The 19,231-nt window shown below is 42.9% G+C and overlaps 1 protein-coding gene across 2 annotated transcripts in view; it reads left to right on the top strand.

The window, feature by feature from the left end:
- pappa (pappalysin 1) overlaps nt 1-19,231 on the top strand; it is a 234,272-nt gene that overhangs the window by 148,502 nt on the left and 66,539 nt on the right. For both annotated transcript variants that reach the window (XM_062959690.1, XM_062959691.1), the window contains exons 11-14: nt 728-871; nt 4,380-4,524; nt 6,434-6,647; nt 16,380-16,548. In XM_062959690.1, coding sequence (XP_062815760.1) covers nt 728-871; nt 4,380-4,524; nt 6,434-6,647; nt 16,380-16,548 — 672 coding nt within the window. The remainder of the gene's footprint in view (nt 1-727; nt 872-4,379; nt 4,525-6,433; nt 6,648-16,379; nt 16,549-19,231) is intronic.

Below are 19,231 nucleotides of genomic sequence, written 5' to 3'. Positions count from 1 at the left end.
TTCCCCACAAAACTCTGCCACTTGCGTCCTCAACCAGCCAGTCTCCCCTTCCTGCAGCTGCACATCGTTGCCATGAATGAGCTTGGCAACTCCTTCCCCACAAAACTCTGCCACTTGCGTCCTCAACCAACCGGTCACCCCTTCCTGCAGCTGCACATCGTCGCCATGAATGAGCTTGGCAACTCCTTCCCCACAAAACTCTGCCACTTGCGTCCTCAACCAGCCGGTCTCCCCTTCCTGCAGCTGCACATCGTCGCCATGAATGAGCTTGGCAACTCCTTCCCCACAAAACTCTGCCGCTTGCGTTCCCAACCAGCCTGTCTCCCCTTCCCGCAGCTGCACATTGTCGCCATGAATGAGCTTGGCAACTCCTTCCCCACAAAACTCTGCCGCTTGTGTCCTCAACCAGCCGGTCTCCCCTTCCCGCAGCTGCACATCATCGCCAAAACGCTGTGTTGAGGATGCAAGCGGCAAAATTTAGTGGGGAAGGAGTTGCAAAGCTCCTTCTTCGCTATGGTAAGTGCCTAGATTTGAATGGCGACTACATGAGATGAGGTATTTGGGTGTGGCTTTCAACTGCATATGGTAAATGTTTCCTCCTATACTTTGTTCATTTTTAATTCCAAAACGTAACCTACTTTGTGGATAACCCTTGTAATATGGAAGGGGCCCTTGTTTTGACTTTTTCAATTCAATTCCATGCCATTTCTTTTCCTCTTTGTCTCAGATCTGCCGAACCAAAGTGCCTGACTTCAGCGGTGGGATTTCGCAGTATGCCTGGTACCCTTGCACTGCCATGCCATTTTCTGGCTCACCCATGCTGTTTTATGGCCCACCTGTACACAAAACCGATACCGTTTTTTGGCTCAAGGTAAGTGAATATGCTCACATTAGAAACCCCATTTACCGTATATACTTGAGTATAAGCTGACCCGAATATAAGCCGAGGCACTTAATTTTACCACAAAAAAACTGGGAAAACATTGAATCCAGTATAAGCCAAGGGTGATAAATTTCAGAAATAAAAATAGATACCAATAAAATTACATCAATTGAGGCATCAGTAGGTTAAATATTACAATATATAGATATAGTACAATATGGTAATGTATTGACAGTATTGTGCTATGCTAATAATATAATATTGTATGTAAATTTAATTTCAGGATGAGAAGGGTGGGATATAAATGTATTAAATAAATAAATAAATAAATGTTTTTGAATATTTACATAAAGCTTAAATTTAAGATAAGACTGTCCAACTCTGATCAAATCATGATTCTCATCTTCTTCAATGTAAATGTGCTTATGTTTCCTTTTAATAATAATAGAGTAAAATAATACATGTAATACAGTAGAGTCTCACTTATCCAAGCCTCGTTTATCCAAGCCTCTGGATAATCCAAGCCATTTTTGTCGTCAATGTTTTCAATATATCGTGATATTTTGGTGCTAAATTCGTAAATACAGTAATTACAGCATAACATTACTACGTATTGAACTACTTTTTCTGTCAAATTTGTTGTATAACATGAAGTTTTGGTGCTTAATTTGTAAAATCATAACCGAATTTGATGTTTAATAGGCTTTTCCTTAATCCCTCCTTATTATCCAAGATATTTGCTTATCCAAGCTTCTGCCGGCCCGTTTAGCTTGGATAAGTGAGACTCTACTGTAATAATAATAATAATAATAATAATAATAATAATAATAATAATAATAATAATAAATACAGGAAAATAATACAAGTAATAAATAGAGTAAAATAATAAATGCAATAATAATAATAATAAGATCAGAGTGAAATAATAAATGTAATAATAATAATAATAATAATAGGGTAAAATAAATGTAATAGTAGCAACAATAATAGAGAAAAATAATAAATGTAATAATACCAATAATAATAGACAAAAATAATAAATGTACCATGTATTCTCGAGTATAAGCTGACCCGAATATAAACCAACCAGGACCCTCACCTGAGTATAAGCCGAGGGGGGCTTTTTCAGTCTTTAAAGAAGGGCTGAAAAACTAGGCTTATACTTGAGTATATACAGTACTTAAGCTTTATAATGTTCTCACCTATTCTTAGTGTAAATAGATACAAAACATTCCCTGGGACCAGAAAAAAATGCATATAAATTGACACACATGGACCAACCAGTCTGTCTCTCCATGGCAGAAATTTCCCAAGGCCTCAGTCTTGTTAGTTGTTCCAAGTAAATCCTGTTGCCTACATTGTGGCTCAGTAGTTCGTCTCTAGGTTGGACTTTAGCTATTGGATTTATGTCTAAAGCAGGGGTTTAGACTGCTGGTCTAAAGGTAAGATAATGCAACAGTCTAGACCAGGGGTCCCCAAATTAAGGCCTCTTCTTCTCTTACAACCCTTATTATTATTATTATTATTATTATTATTATTATTATTATTATTATTACTATTGTATGACACAGCAAACAAGATAGACATGCTGGATTTCGTTTCACAAAATCACAAGTCGAACACTTTCCAAGTGTCTAGGACTGTGTGATGTATTTTCGGATGATGCGTGCAGATCCCAGTAAGGTGGCCTTTTGCAGTTGGCAGATCGTAATTTTGTCAATTATTATTATTATTATTTGAAACGCAACAAGATGAGTCCACAGCAGACATTCTGCTGGCTGTTATATTGGATCACACGTCGGACACTTCCCAAGTGTCTAGGACTGTGTAATGTATCGGTGAATAATGCGGGCAGATCCAAGTAAGGTGGCCTTCTGCAGCTGACAGATGGTAATTTTGCCAGTGTCGATTGTGTTTAAGTTCAGGCCAAGGTCTTTAGGCACTGCAGCCAGTGTGCCAATCACCACTGGGACCACCTTGATTGGCTTGTGCCAGAGTCTTTGCAGTTCGATCTTTAAATCCTCATATTGTGTCAGCTTTTCCAATTGTTTCTCTTCAATCCTGCTATCCCCTGGGATTACAACATCGACAATCCATACTTTGTCTTTTAATTGGGAATTATTATTTTATTATGACACAGCAAACAAGATAGACACGCTGGATTTCATATCACAAAATCACAAGTCGAACACTTCCCAAGTGTCTAGGACTGTGTGATATTATTATTATTATTATTATTATTATTATTATTATTATTATTATTAACATTGAGGCTGGGTGACCATCTGTCAGGGATGCTTTGCTTGTGCTTTTGATGCACGAGGCTGAAGGGGGTTGGACTAAATGGCCCAAGAGGTCTCTTCCAACCCTCTTTTTATTATTATTATTATTATTATTATTATTATTATTATTATTATTATTATTGTATGACACAGCAAACAAGATAGATATGCTGGATTTCGTATCACAGAATCACAAGTCGAACACTTCCCAAGTGTCTAGGACTGTGTGATGTATATTATTATTATTATTATTATTATTATTATTATTATTATTATTATTATTAACATTGAGGCTGGGTGGCCATCTGTCAGGGATGCTTTGCTTGTGCTTTTGATGCACGAGGCTGAAGGGGGTTGGACTAAATGGCCCAAGAGGTCTCTTCCAACCCTCTTTATTATTATTATTATTATTATTATTATTATTATTATTATTATTATTAACTTTGAGGCTGGGTGGCCATCTGTCAGGGGTGCTTTGCTTGTGCTTTTGGTGCACAAAGGCAGAAGGGGATTGGACTAAATGGCCCAAGGGGTCTCTTCCAACCCTCTTTATTATTATATTATTATTATTATTATTATTATTATTATTATTATTATTATTATTATTAACATTGAGGCTGGGTGGCCATCTGTCAGGGATGCTTTGCTTGTGCTTTTGATGCACGAGGCTGAAGGGGGTTGGACTAAATGGCCCAAGAGGTCTCTTCCAACCCTCTTTATTATTATTATTATTATTATTATTATTATTATTATTATTATTAACTTTGAGGCTGGGTGGCCATCTGTCAGGGGTGCTTTGCTTGTGCTTTCAGTGCACAAAGGCAGAAGGGGATTGGACTCAATGGCCCGAAGGGTCTCTTCCAACCCTCTTTATTATTATTATATTATTATTATTATTATTATTATTATTATTATTATTATTATTAACATTGAGGCTGGGTGGCCATCTGTCAGGGGTGCTTTGCTTGTGCTTTTGATGCACAAGGCTGAAGGGGGTTGGACTAAATGGCCCAAGAGGTCTCTTCCAACCTTCTTTTTATTATTATTATTATTATTATTATTATTATTATTATTATTATTATTGCTCAGCCCACTATAGTCCGGCCCTCCAACGGTCCGAAGGATCATGAACTGGCCCCCTGTTTAAAAAGTTTGGGGACCCCTGGTCTAGACCTTGATCTGAACCTTGGAGTATCCTTTTCTTCCCTTCTCAGAGTCACTTCTCACAACCCATGGTAGCTGCTGCTGTCATTATCCATCTTGTTACCGATGGGACGTGGGCACAGATGGACCTGGATCAGAAGGAAGAAGCCATTTCCGTGCAACTGATTGACACCAAAAACCAAAGCCATGACCTCGGTAAGAACCTTCTGCTTTCGCTTAGGACAGCGGTTCTCAACCTGTGGGTCCCCAGATGTTTTGGCCTTCAACTCCCAGAAACCCTAACAGCTGGTTTGGCTTAACAGGTGCTCTTCACGGCAGGAGAATGAAGAAATTGTGATGTATGCATGAAGATGAATGTTTGTATGTGAATGTGAATGCTGAGTGAAAATGTAATGCCCTTTTGTTTGTTTGTTAGCCAGTGTAGTTACACAGAATCTGTATGTCTGTAGGTTCAAAGTTCTGGTCAGTACCTAAATTTCCTACTCGACAGATGCAACTGTCTTTCGGGCTGCATAGGTCAACAGCAAGCTAGGCTATTAATGGTCAGGAGCTCAATCCAACCCAGGCTGGCTTCTCTCAGTCAGTGGTGATTTATTGCAGCTAGCTACTAACCAGTTACTCCACAGCCCAGTCCTTGTTTTATATAAGGACCAGGCTTCTTGTTTTATACCAGTGATTTCCAAAGTGGGTGTTACCGCCCCCTGGTGGGGGCTGCAGCAATCCAGGGGAGAGGTGGTGGCCACAGGTGCATTTGTGGGCGGGGCCAGGGGAGGGGCGGGGCCAGGGGAGGGGCCGGGCCTCTTCCCAAGTGCCGGAGACCGGGCTGAGCCCCTGAGGCACCTGTTAGGACACATGGGGTGGAGCTGGAGGAGTGGCCGTGGCTTCTTCCCAAGAGCCCGAGACAGGGATGAGGCACTTATTGGCACACAGAGGGTGGAGCTAGGGAAGGGGGCGGGGCCTCCTTCCAAGACCGTGAGACAGGGCTGAGCCTCTATACTTCTCCTGAGAGGCCTTTTAGGACTAAAGGGCGGGATTGGGGAGGGGGCGGGGCCTCTTCCCAAGAGCCTGAGACAGGGCTGAGCCTCTATACCTCTCCTGAGAGGCCTTTTAGGACTAAAGAGCGGGGCTAGGGGTGGGGGCGGGGCCTCCTTCCAAGAGCCCAAGACAGGGCTGAGCCTCTATACTTCTCTAGAGAGGCCTTTTAGGACTAAAGGGTGGGGTTGGGGAGGGGGCGAGGCCTCTTCCCAAGAGCCCGAGACAGGGCTGAGCCTCTATACCTCTCCTAAGAGGCCTTTTAGGAGTAAAGGGTGGGGTTGGGGGGGGGGCGGGACCTCTTCCCAAGAGCCCAAGACAGGGCTGAGCCTCTATACTTCTCCTAAGAGACCTTTTAGGACTAAAGAACGGGGTTGGGGAGGGGGCAGGGCCTCCTTTCAAGAGCACGAGACAGGGCTGAGCCTCTATACCTCTCCTGAGAGGATTTTAGGAGTAAAGGGCGGGGCTAGGGTGGGGGCGGGGCCTCCTTCCAAGAGCCCGAGACAGGGCTGAGCCTCTATACCTCTCCTGAGAGGCCTTTTAGGACTAAAGGACGAGGTTGGGGAGGGGGCGGGGCCTCTTCCCAAGAGCCCGAGACAGGGCTGAGCCTCTATATACCTCCCCTGAAGCGCTTGTTAGAACACGGGGGTGGGATATAGAGGTTCAGCCCCATCCTCTAGCCCTGTCCCCCATGTCCTGGCAGGCACCATAGGACAGGGATAGAAGCTCAGCCCTGCCTCAGTACTCGTAACTCCGCCCATCCCAGTCCTGGCTGCCCATTTGTGGCCCCGCCCACCTACCCCTCCCAGTCCTGCATCTTGGACTAGGGGATGTGCTCATCCCCCCCCTCTTGAGCAGGAGCCACACCCACCCCTCTAAGCCACACCCCCTTTCCAGGGGGCGCTGAGTAATATTTTTTCTAGAAAGGGGGCGGTAGGCCAAATAAGTTTGTAACCACTGTTTTATACAATGTCTTACCAAAGGGAATCAGCCAAAGGACTGATTTCTCTTCCCTCTGCCATCTTCGACTCTCCTCCCGTCCTACCCTCTGTCCTCTTCTTGCCTTTGACAGGGACCCACAGTCTGAGCTGCCGGAAAAATCCCTTGATCGTGCCCGTCATTCACGACCTCAGCCAGCACTTCTACCACACCCAGGCCATCCTCGTCACCTTTAGCTCTCCGTACGTTGCCATCTCCGGGGTGGCCCTTCGCTCCTTCCACAACTTTGACCCCATCACTGTCAGCAACTGCCAGAGTGGACAGACCTATAACCCTGCTGAACAGAGGTGAGCTTCTCCTTTGCTTCCTTTTCTCCTCCTCCTCTTGATCCTTTCCCACCCGTAGACCTCTGGCCTCCGCAGAGCTGATCAAGGGGATGATAAGGAATGAGGGGAGAAAGGATGGGTGACCGCCTTTGGGGTGGCCGTCAGGAGCCAAACGGTTCCCATGAGATATGAATGGACAGGGCACCGTTTAATCCGCAAGGGGAAAATGCCAGTGGATTATTTCCACCTCATTTGCTCCCAGCGCGTGACTCCACAAAAGTAGTATTCTTGCACCTCCTTTGGCATTGCTTAGGCTTGCCTCTCACCTTGACCACAGCGGCTTTCCATGGAGTGAACACCTAGTAATGCAAACAGATAAAATAGACATTGATCTCGTATACATTTCAATGTGAGAAGAAAACACAAGACAATAATCTTGTCGGTATCTCCTTCATGTGCTCACTCCCCTATGGAAGCCATCCAGTGTTTTTCTTTTTGTCTGGTGTACAATTCAGTTCACGTTTCGGAACTGAATTTTTTGTGCCTCTTACAATCGATAGCATCTTACAATTGAAGAAATATGACGATTGAAGTAATTCCTTTCTTTCTTTTTAAGTTTTTTTATTGTAATTAGTGCTACGTAAAATTATACAAACGTTCAGAACGTTTTCCATTGGTAACACATGTTTACATTCTTCTTCCTTTTTCTCTCTCCCTCCCCTCCACAGGAAAAGTTTACAAATTTTCTATATTTATTACAATTGTTCAATCATGAGGATAATCTTGTTTAATCTATATACAGTAGAGTCTCACTTATCCAACGTAAACGGGCCGGCAGAACGTTGGATAAGCGAATATGTTGGATAATTAGGAGGGATTAAGGAAAAGCCTATTAAACATCAAATTAGGTTATGCTTTTACAAATTAAGCACCAAAACATCATGTTGTACCACAAATTTGACAGAAAAAGTAGTTCAATACACGGTAATGCTATGTAGAAATTACTGTATTTACGAACTTGGCACCAAAATATCACCATGTATTGTAACATTGACTACAAAAAAGCGTTGGATAATCCAGAATGTTGGATAAGCGAGTGTTGGATAAGTGAGACTCTACTGTATATAAAAGGGTAATGAAATTTCGGCCTAGGACAAAACAACAAAACTACACATCCCAGAAACACTAAACTTGGCAGCACAACCCCTCATCTACGTTCATACAACAAAAAGAAAAGAAAAATAAAGTCCTAATTAGAGGGAGAGAAAGAATTGTTTTTATGCTATTGCTGCCAGTTAGAAGGCTAAGCTCTGCCCACTTGGTCTTCTAGCAACCCACTCAGCCCTAGCAACCCACTCAGATTTAGGCCTCACTTAGGCCTCTTCCACACTGCCTATAAAATACAGACTATCTGATTTTAACTGAATTATATGGCAGTGTAGACTCAAGGCCCTTCCACGCAGCCATATAACCCATTTATAATCTTATATCTATGGACAACGCCAGCTCTTCGACTTAGAAATGGAGATGAACACCAATCCCCAGACACGACTGCACTTAATGTCAGGGAAAACCTTTACCCATTACCTTAACTAACACCAATTCCTCAATACTTTATTTACCATATCACTATACTTCGCCACAGCAACGCGTGGCCGGGCACAGCTAGTATTTGTTACAATTGTTCGATCATGAGGATAATCTTGTTTAATTCCTTATATTTGTCTTTCCCCTTTATTCTGTAAATTAAGTCTTTCCATTTTGCCTCCCATGTCTTTCTGATTTGGCCTTTTCTATAGTAACGTTTCCTTTTGTTAATGTAGTCTTGGAGGAGGTAGTCTGCTAAATATTTATACCATGTTTTAATGTCCCATTTCTTTTGGTCCTTCCAGCGTAAGGCGACTGAGGCTTTAATTGCATCTAACATATAATTTATTAATCGTTCCCAATTTTTAGTTCCCCCTTCACCTTCAATTTTCTGGAGGAAAAATTGTCTCTTGTTCCAATCTATTTTTATTCCTAATAGCTCCTCCATTTCTTTCTTAATTGTTTTGTGGAACTTTTGTATTTTTTCGCAATTCCACCACATGTGGGTGTATGTTCTGGTTTTCCCGCAGTTGTGCCAACATTGTTTTGGGGAGGTTCTGGTTATATGGGCTAGTTGCACAGGCGTTCTATACCATTTTGTGTGGATTTTACGTTGCATTTCTTTAAATGTTTTATTTTATTAATTGAATTTATCCAATTGTCTATTTCTCTCTCATTACAACTTAGTTCCTCCTTCCAGATTTCTGTCAAGGTATTTTTTTATATTGTACTAGCTTTGCCCGGCCACGCATTGCTGTGGCTTATGGGAATCCTTTGTTGGCCAGGTGGAGTAGCAGTGAATAGCCTTGCAGTCTCAAAGCCTGGCCATTTTCTGGAGTAGCTGGAGCTTTTTGTTATATGAACGTAGAGGCATGGATGAGGGGTTGTGCTGCCAAGTTTAGTGTTTCTGGGGTGTGTAGTTTTGTTGTTTTGTCCTAGGCCTGTGATTATTTTGTAAATGTATCCCATGGTTCCTTTCGACGTTCCAATGCCATCATGGGAGTCTGGTTCTGAATTGGACTTGGCCGGACATTTACAGACCGGACCTTTTATTTGCAACTCAGCCCGGCTCTTCTCAGAGCCTCTGTACTCCATTCATCTCATTTCAATGGAATATCTAGGTCAGAAGACACTGTCTGTATTGATTTCTTTTTCTTTCTTCCTCCGCCGCCACCCCCTTCCTTCTCTCTGTTTTGTTCCCTATGGGCACACTTATATTTGTCTTTGTAGGCTGAAAAGGAAGCTTCTAATAGTTCAGTGAAAGATATTGAACGGAAATCCCATACAAACTTCTCTGTAGTGTTTACTCTTCCCCATCAAAATTACACAGAGCAACAACAATAACAAAAGCATTCTTGGTGCCTTAGTTTTGAGCCCTGTTCCTTAGGTTATTTGGGGTACTGATTCAGGAAATTCATTGGATAGACCTCATCAGCTTTAGTTTCTTAGATATTTTTATTTATTTATTTATTTTATTATTAGACCTGTATACCACTACTCCCAGTTTGGCTCGGAGCGGTTTACAGAAATAGATTAAAACAATACACTTAGCTTTAAAATAACAATAAAAACAATAAAAACAACAATAAAAACAACAATAAAAACAGATATAGCCCCAAGTTTTTCATCCATTGAAAGCTTGTCAGAAGAGCAAGGTTTTGCACACTTTCCGAAAGGCAAGTAGGTCTCGGATAGTTCGAGTTTCAACTGGCAAGGCTTTCCATAAATGAGGGTTATGATTGTTAGTGTTATGCTTTTTTTATGGAACTGCTGTTCGTTTTGTGTAGTTTCATTCGTGTGGTCTCATTTTCGTATTTTATTAGACCTCACAACCTTTGAAGATGCCTGCCATAGATGTGGTTGATAGGTCAGGAGAGAATGCTTCTGGAACATGGCCATGCAGCCCGGAAAACTCACAGCAACCCAGTTATTCTGGCCATGAAAGCCTTCGACAACATATTTATTTATTTATTTATTTATTTCTGGTATTTCTACCCCGCCCTTCTCCCCTAGGGGACTCAGGGCGGCTTACAAATTGGCAACACAGTGCCATCACATCAACAATACAATACAAAAGGCATTAAAAACTAAAAACATTTAAAACATCATAAAAACAAATATACAATAATAAAACATTACCATGCACCGAGGTAATGTCCTTTCATTCACTAGACCTTGTTAATACAGAGTCTTAAAAACCGACCGTGCCAAGCTCGAAAGTTCATTCATTGAACGCTTGAGCACATAGCCATGTCTTTAGTTTTTTTCTGAACCCTAGAAGGGAAGGAGCCTGCCGGATGTCACTGGGGAGGGAGTTCCACAGCCAAGGAGCCACCACCGAGAAGGCCCTGTCCCTCATCCCCACCAACCGCCTGTGAAGCAGGTGGGATCGAGAGCAGGGCCTCCCCAGATGATCTTAAAGTTCTTATGGGCTCATAGGAGGAGATACGTTCGGATAGGTAAATTGGACTGGAGCCATTTAGGGCTTTGTAGGTCAAAACCAGCACTTTGAATTGGACTCAGTAGCATATCGGCAGCCAATGGAGCTGGCTTAACAGGGGGGTAGTACGCTCCCTGTAGGCTGCTCCCGTTATTAACCTGGCTGCTGCCCGTTGTACTAGCTGGAGCTTCTGGGCCGTCTTCAAAGGCAGCCCCATGTAGAACACATTGCAGTAATCCAAGCGGGATGTAACCAGAGCATGGACCACCATGGCCAAGTCAGACCTCCCAAGGAACGGGCGCAGCTGGTGCACAAGGCGGAGTTGTGCGAATGCTCCCCTGGCCACCGCCGAGACCTGGGGCTCCAGGCTCAGCGATGAGTCCAGGAGAAGAACCCCCAGACTGCGAACCTGTGTCTTCAGGGGGAGTGCGACCCCGTCCAACACAGGCTGTAACCCTATTCCCTGTTCAGCCTTGCGACTAACCAGGAGGACCTCTGTCTTGTCTGGATTCAATTTCAATTTGTTGGCCCTCATCCAGTCCGACACAGCGGCCAGACACCGGCTCAGGACCTGGACAGCCTCCTTAGTGACAGGGGGGACATCATCTGCGTACAGATGACATCTCACCCTGAAACTCCGGATGATCTCTCCCAGCGGCTTCATGTAGATGTTAAACAACATGGGGGACAGTATTGAACCCTGCGGGACCCCACAAGTCAATAGTTGTGGGGCCGAGCAGGTGTCCCCCAGTGACACCATCTGGGATCCGGTCCATCCAGGAAGGACTGGAGCCACTGCAGAACAGGACCCCCGAGCCCCATCCCGGCAAGGCGCCCCAGAAGGACACCGTGATTGATGGTATCGAAGGCCGCTGAGAGGTCCAGCAGAACCAGCAGGGACACACTCCCCCTGTCCAGCTTGCGGCGTAGAGATAGAAATTGATATAGATGATAGAAGGATAGATCAAGTATGAGAGAGAGAGAGAGAGAGGGAGGGATGGATGGACGGACGGAAGGAAGGAAGGAAGGAAGGAAGGAAGGAAGGAAGGAAGGAAGGAAGGAAGGAAGGAGGGAGAAATGGGGGATGTGTTAGAGAAAGAATGAAGGGAGAAGTATGGAAATTTGTTGGAGAAAATGAGAAGGGAGGGAGGAAGGAGAAATAGGGGAATGTATTGGTGAAAAAAGAGAAGGCAGGAAAGAAAGAATGGCTTGTCCAAAATCAGAGGGTAGGAAGGAAGGAAGGAGCAACATGAATGAGAAAACAAAGAGGGAAGTGATTATTAAAAAGAACGAAGAAAAGGAAAAGAAAAGAGGGAAAAGAAAAGAACAGAAAGATGGAGCCAAGATGGAAGGCAGCAAGGAACCCATCTGCCCATCTGTCAGGAAAGGGAAATCTTAGATATGGCTATTAGTGTTGTGCTTTTGTATGGAACTGCTTTTTGTTTTGTGTAGTTTCATTCGTGTGGTCTCATTTTCGTATTTCATTAGACCTCATAACCTTTGAGGATGCCTGCCATAGATGTGGTCGGTAGGTCAGGAGAGAATGCTTCTGGAACATGGCCATGCAGCCCGGAAAATTCACAATATTAAAAAATATTTGAAAAGTGTTGTTGACGGCTTTCATGGCCGAAATCACTGGGTTGTTGTGCATTTTCCGGGCTGTATGGCCATGTTCCAGAACATTTGAAAAGTGGCCGAAAACACAATTCTGAAGCAGTGAGAACCCCCAATGAAAAGAAGCCTGGGATGATGGGAAGTTTTGCGGTTTGAGGCTTTGTGGAGGAGGCTTCAAGTGGTCCATCTTGAGCAGGGGTCCCCAAACTAAGGCCTGGGGGCCGGATGCGGCCCTCCAAGGTCATTTACCTGCCCCCCGCCCTCAGTTTTATAATATCTTTTTATATCAGTTTTAATAATATAATATATTGTATATACATATAATTTTGATAATAATATTATGTTATACAATATAATAATACCATATAATAATAATAATAATAATAATAATAATAATAATAATAATAAATTCATAAATACAGTAATTACTACATAGCATTACTGCATATTGAACTACTTTTTCTGCCAAATTTGTTGTCTAACATGATGTTTTGGTGCTTCATTTGTAAAATCATAACCTAATTTGATGTCTAATAGGCTTTTCCTTAATGCCTCCTTATTATCCAACATATTCGCTTATCCAACATTCTGCCGGCCCGTTTATGTTGGATAAGTGAGACTCTACTGTATATAATAGTATAGTGGTATAGTTCAATATATTAATATATAATGCTAATATTGTGCTATGCTAATAATATAATGTATTGTATGTACATACAGCTGCTCTGAGTCCCCTTCTGGGTGAGAAGGGTGGGATATAAATGTAGTAAATAAATGCAGTAAATAAATAATTAATTTTAGACTTAGGCTCGTCCAAAGTCTGAAATGACTTGAAGGCGCACAACAACAACAACAACAACAACAACAATCCTAATTAACTTGACTATCTCATTGGCCAGTAGCAGGCCCACACTTTCCATTGAAATCCTGATAGGTTTATGTTGGTTAAAATTGTTTTAATTTCAAATATTGTATTGTTCTGTTGTTGTTGTTGTTATTGCACTACAAATAAGACATGTGCAGTATGCATAGGAATTTGTTCGTATTTTTTTTCAAATGATAATTTGGCCCCTCAACAGTCTGAAGGATTGTGGACTGGCCCTTTGCTTTAAAAGTTTGAGGACCCCAGATCTTGAGGCTCAAAAGACACCCAGATTGAGCAGCATTGCCTTGCACAGCCCAAGACTTGTTGTGATGCTAAACTAGAGCTGCATTTTCGATCCCCTTGCAGGCTGCAAAGGCGATAGAATAACAAATAGTGTTTACTCCATGCCAGCACCGGCATTGATTAATGCTTGCTCCCCAGTGTCTTCCTGCTCAGTTCAGCCTCACAGTATTGATCGCCTTCCGTTTTGCCTCGCTCCTTCCTTTTCAAAATGGAAAGGGATATTTGGGGTGATTGAGCTCTCCGCTGCTCTTAAACCGAGTCCCTCTGAATCTTGGTCAAAAGGCAGTGCGTCAAAGTGATCAATAGGTAGATATCCTCTTGGAGGAAAGCGAGACGAAAAGAGAAGAAGCAACCTAGCGAGACTGTCGGGTGAAACTGTGGGGCTTCGAGGAGGGAGAAATAAGCATAATGCCTGTTGCAAACTGGAATTGAATGAGGATTCTGGGAAAATAAGGTCCAAATTGTGGAAACTGGGTGCCCTTGGGCAAGTCACACTCTCTTAGCTTCAGAGGAAGGGAAAGGCAAGCCCTCTCTGAACAAAACAAGTCAAGAAAACCCGATGAGATTATCATAAGCAAGTCAGAGAAAAATAGAAATAGGTGCAACAACTATAGTGTAGAATTGTAGGATTTTATAGAAGCCAGTCTCCTTCCAGATGTTTTGAGTTTCAACTCTCATTGACCCCTCATTAGTCAAGAATGATGGGCTTGTAAGTCCCTGTTGCACTCTCACCTTGAGACACCTTTTCACCCAGCACCATTTTGTATCAGGTTTCTCGCTTACGAAAAAATGAAAATTTTCAAACCATTGGCGGCAACAAGAGGGATTCCGAGGCACGTTTAGGTCTTCCTCAGAGTACTATCGTTATTAATAGTAATATTATTAACACTCATTGACACACGTCAGCTGTCATGGGGAAGCAGACCTCTCTCAGACTCAGCTTAGGGTCCCAGAGTAACTATTGTTATTAATATTAATATTATTAACACTCATTGACACACGTCAGCTGTCATGAGGAAGCAGACCTCTCTCAGACCCAGCTTAGGGTCCCAGAGTAACTATTGTTATTAACAATATTATTATCAACACCCATTGGCACACATCAGCTATCATGGGGAAGCAAACTCAGTTTAACTATTGTTATTAATATTAATATTTCACCCAGCACCACACCAGAGTCCAGTAGTACTAACTACAAGAGTAGTTAGTACAGAACAGTAGTCCAAAAATGGCAAAGTACATGAAATCTAGGAAGTCGAGATCACTAGCAAAAATCCATAAGCATGAAAGCAGGAACTTTTCCCAAGGCAAAACTCTTTCAGGAACATAGGCAAACACTGGAAACTTGTGTCATAAGCTTGAGAGCTGAAACAGGAACCTGAACCTTTTGGCAACGTTTTCTGCTCTGAGAGACATCAAGTAAACATCGCTTAATTTATGCCCAAACCCAACCAAGAAGCCATGATATCATGCCTCACACCTGGGTTTCAAGGATTTCCCACGGAGTCTCTCTGGCCACCTGATTAATCTATCCTTCACTCCCTCCATGCAGAGACCTAATCTGATATCTTGGGAAAACTCTCAGCTGAAGGCCAGTTCCCAAGAGAAATGGACTTTTCCCCATTGCTAGGGAACGAACATTGAAATCCTAAACATCCCCTCTCATCTTCATAAGTTTTGTACTCCATCATTTTTCATCATCCTTGTTTCCCGTCTCGAAACGCACTCCAACTTGTCGATGTGTTCATCTATGTGTGCCTTCAAGTCACTGGCCAACTCAGAATGACACCATGAATTTCAGAAGGTTTTCTTGGGGAAGGAATCCATTACTCAGTGGTGGTTTTGCCACTTCCTTTCTCTGAAATATAGCCCGCAGAACCTGAGATTTACTGGCATTCTCTCATTCAAGACCTAACCAAGACTGATCCTGCTTAGCTTGCAAGGTCAGACAGGTCTGGTGGCTCTAGAGCAGGGGTCCCCAAACTACGGCCCACGGGCCACATGCGGCCCATCGAAGCTGTTTATCCGGCCTGCACAGCACAAAAGCAGAAGGGGGTAGGACTAAACATTCCAAGGGGTCTCTTCCAACCCTTATTATTATTATTATTATTATTATTATTATTATTATTATTGACACAAAGACATAGTATGAAACAGCAAATGAGATATATATGCTGGATTTCATATCACAAAATCACAAGTCAAACACATCCCAAGTTGTTGTTGTTGTTATTATTATTATTAACATTGAGGCTGGGTGGGCATCTGTCAGGGGTGCTTTGCTTGTGCTTTTGGTGCACAAAGGAGAGGTGGGTTGGACTAAATGGCCCAAGGGGTCTCTTCCAACCCTCTCTATTATTACACAGTAAACAAGATAGATATGCTGAATTTCGTATCACAAAATCACAAGTCGAACACTTCCCAAGTGTCTAGGACTGTGTGATGTATTTTCGGATTATGTGCGCAGATCCCAGTAGGGTGGCCTTTTGCTATTATTATTATTACTATTATTACTATTATTATTAACAATGAGGCTGAGAGGCCATCTATCCGGAGTGCTTGTGCTTTTGGTGCACAAAGGCAGAAAGAGGTTGGACTAAATGGCCCAAGGAGTATCTTCCAACTCTTATTATTATTGTTGTTGTTTGGTGGCCAACTATAGTCCGGCTCCCCAATGGTCTGAGGGATCGTGAACTGGCCCCCAGTCTAGAAAGTTTGGGGACCCCTGCTCTAGAGTATTTGAGAGTTAAGGTACAATGTTCCTGTCAACTCATGTATAAGTTGAACCATTTCTAGACTTGTACATGAACACATAGGGCATATTAATCCTTTCTAAAGTTTTGGACACATTTCCCCTATTCTATTTTCATTTTGGCTTCCTGGCCTCCCTTCAGGTCCTGAAATGACCTAACACATTGCTTTCCCTCTGTGTTCCCCCCAACAGCTGTGTCCATAACTCTTGCGAATCTGCTGGCTGCCAAGAGCTGGAGATCGAGAACGCCGAGCTGAGCTTCACCGCCAAGGGACGCAATCATGGTGCCCATTGCAACGTCACCTGCAAGACAGGGTACATCCTCCAGATACAGAGGGACGACGACCCCGCAAGGCGCCAGGTCTTTCATGGCAGGAGAACTTCTGCTGTATGATAAAACAAGGGGATTGTCCATCTTGGGGTCGGGGGGGGGGGGGAGGAAACTCTAGAGCAGATACTGACAGAGGACTGCTTTCCCATTACAGCTGATGTCTACCAATGGGTGTTGATAATAATATTAATATTAATAACAAGAGTTACTCTGGGACTCTGAACTAAGTCTGAGAGAGATCTGCTTCCCGATGACAGCTGATGTGTGCCAATGGGTGTTGATAATAATATTAATATTAATAACAATAGTTACTCTGGGACCCTAAGCTGAGTCTGAGAGAGGTCTGCTTCCCCATGACAGCTGATGTGTGTCAATGGGTGTTAATAATAATATTAATATTAATAACAATAGTTACTCTGGGACCCTAAGCTGAGTCTGAGAGAGGTCTGCTTCCCCATGACAGCTGATGTGTGTCAATGGGTGTTAATAATAATATTAATATTAATAACAATAGTTACTCTGGGACCCTAAGCTGAGTCTGAGAGAGATCTGCTTCCCCATGACAGCTGATGTGTGTCAATGGGTGTTAATAATAATATTAATATTAATAACAATAGTTACTCTGGGACCCTAAGCTGAGTCTGAGAGAGGTCTGCTTCCCCATGACAGCTGATGTGTGTCAATGGGTGTTGATAATAATATTAATATTAATAACAAGAGTTACTCTGGGACCCTAAGCTGAGTCTGAGAGAGGTCTGCTTCCCCATGACAGCTGATGTGTGTGAATGGGTGTTAATAATAATATTAATATTAATAACAAGAGTTACTCTGGGACCCTAAGCTGAGTCTGAGAGAGGTCTGCTTCCCCATGACAGCTGATGTGTGTCAATGGGTGTTGATAATAATATTCATATTAATAACAAGAGTTACTCTGGGACCCTAAGCTGAGTCTGAGAGAGGTCTGCTTCCCCATGACAGCTGATGTGTGTCAATGGGTGTTGATAATAATATTAATATTAATAACAAGAGTTACTCTGGGACCCTAAGCTGAGTCTGAGAGAGGTCTGCTTCCCCATGACAGCTGATGTGTGTGAATGGGTGTTAATAATAATATTAATATTAATAACAAGAGTTACTCTGGGACCCTAAGCTGAGTCTGAGAGAGGTCTGCTTCCCCATGACAGCTGATGTGTGTCAATGGGTGTTGATAATAATATTCATATTAATAACAAGAGTTACTCTGGGACCCTAAGCTGAGTCTGAGAGAGGTCTGCTTCCCCATGACAGCTGATGTGTGTCAATGGGTGTTGATAATAATATTAATATTAATAACAAGAGTTACTCTGGGACCCTAAGCTGAGTCTGAGAGAGGTCTGCTTCCCCATGATAGCTGATGTGTGTTAATGGGTGTTAATAATAACATTAATATTAATAACAAGAGTTACTCTGGGACCCTAAGCTGGGTCTGAGGGAGGTCTGCTTCCCCATGATAGCTGATGTGTGCCAATGGGTGTTAATAATAATATTAATATTAATAATAACAGTTACTCTGGGACCCTAAGCTGAGTCTGAGAGAGGTCTGCTTCCCCATGACAGCTGATGTGTGCCAATGGGTGTTAATAATAATATTAATATTAATAACAAGAGTTACTCTGGGACCCTAAGCTGAGTCTGAGAGAGGTCTGCTTCCCCATGACAGCTGATGTGTGCCAATGGGTGTTGATAATAATATTAATATTCATAACAATAGTTACTCTGGGACCCTAAGCTGAGTCTGAGAGAGGTCTGCTTCCCCATGACATCTGATATGTGCCAATGGGTGTTAATAATATTAATATTAATAACGATAATACTCTGGGGAAGACCTAAACGTGCCTCGGAATCCCTCTTGTTGCCGCCAATGGTTTGAAAATGTTCGTTTTTTCGTAAGCGAGATGAAAATTCTATTTGTATAGGCGCCCCATTTTCAGAAACGGGGACAAATAAAAAACTGATACAAAATGAATGAAACTAAACAAAACGAACAGCGATTCCATACAAATGCACACCACTAGTTGTTTCCCTGCTCCCTTCTGTCTCATTTGTGCACAAAAGCCTCAGTCCCTGCCTCTCTCCCCCCCCCCCCATTTTAGTAAAAAAAAAAAAAAAAGCCCAACTCAGTTGGTGGTTCAGTGTCATCTCTGCCTCCCTTTACTGCTGCCACTGTGGCCAGGAGGTGCTATTTAAAGCCATGTAACTCCTTAATGCGCCGTAAAGGTGTCATCAATCATGCTGGGAAGTGAACAGTCCCGATCTCATGTGGGTTCAATTAGCGGCATTGCTGCTGTGCGCTTTTAGGGAAAGGAGCTGTCCCCAAATGGCTGTGGGTTCTTAATGCACAGCGCTCAATGGCATGACCAAGGGCTCGAATGATCCCGAAGTGGCAACCCAACATTCCACTATATTCCATTCATTCTTAATGACTTTTCCCCCCATGAAGCATGATGACGACCTTCCTAAAATAACAGTTATCCATCAGGCACGCCTTCTTTCCTTTGAGTCTCCCCATTTTGCATCCATTGACTGGCTCGAGCGGAGGATAAATTGTGTGCCTTTTGTGTCTGGAGAGAAACGCCAGTCTTCCCCAGGAGCCTTACCAGGAAACTGCTTTTCCCATTTGGAAGCGGCCGTATATCAATGGGAGACAGGCCCTAACCTGCTGAAACCATTAGGG

This window comes from Anolis carolinensis, unplaced genomic scaffold (genome assembly GCF_035594765.1).
Source record: "Anolis carolinensis isolate JA03-04 unplaced genomic scaffold, rAnoCar3.1.pri scaffold_7, whole genome shotgun sequence".
Taxonomy (NCBI): Eukaryota; Metazoa; Chordata; class Lepidosauria; order Squamata; family Dactyloidae; genus Anolis; species Anolis carolinensis.
Note: the sequence above shows the minus strand (reverse complement) of the source record. Positions and strands in the feature narration are given on the sequence as shown.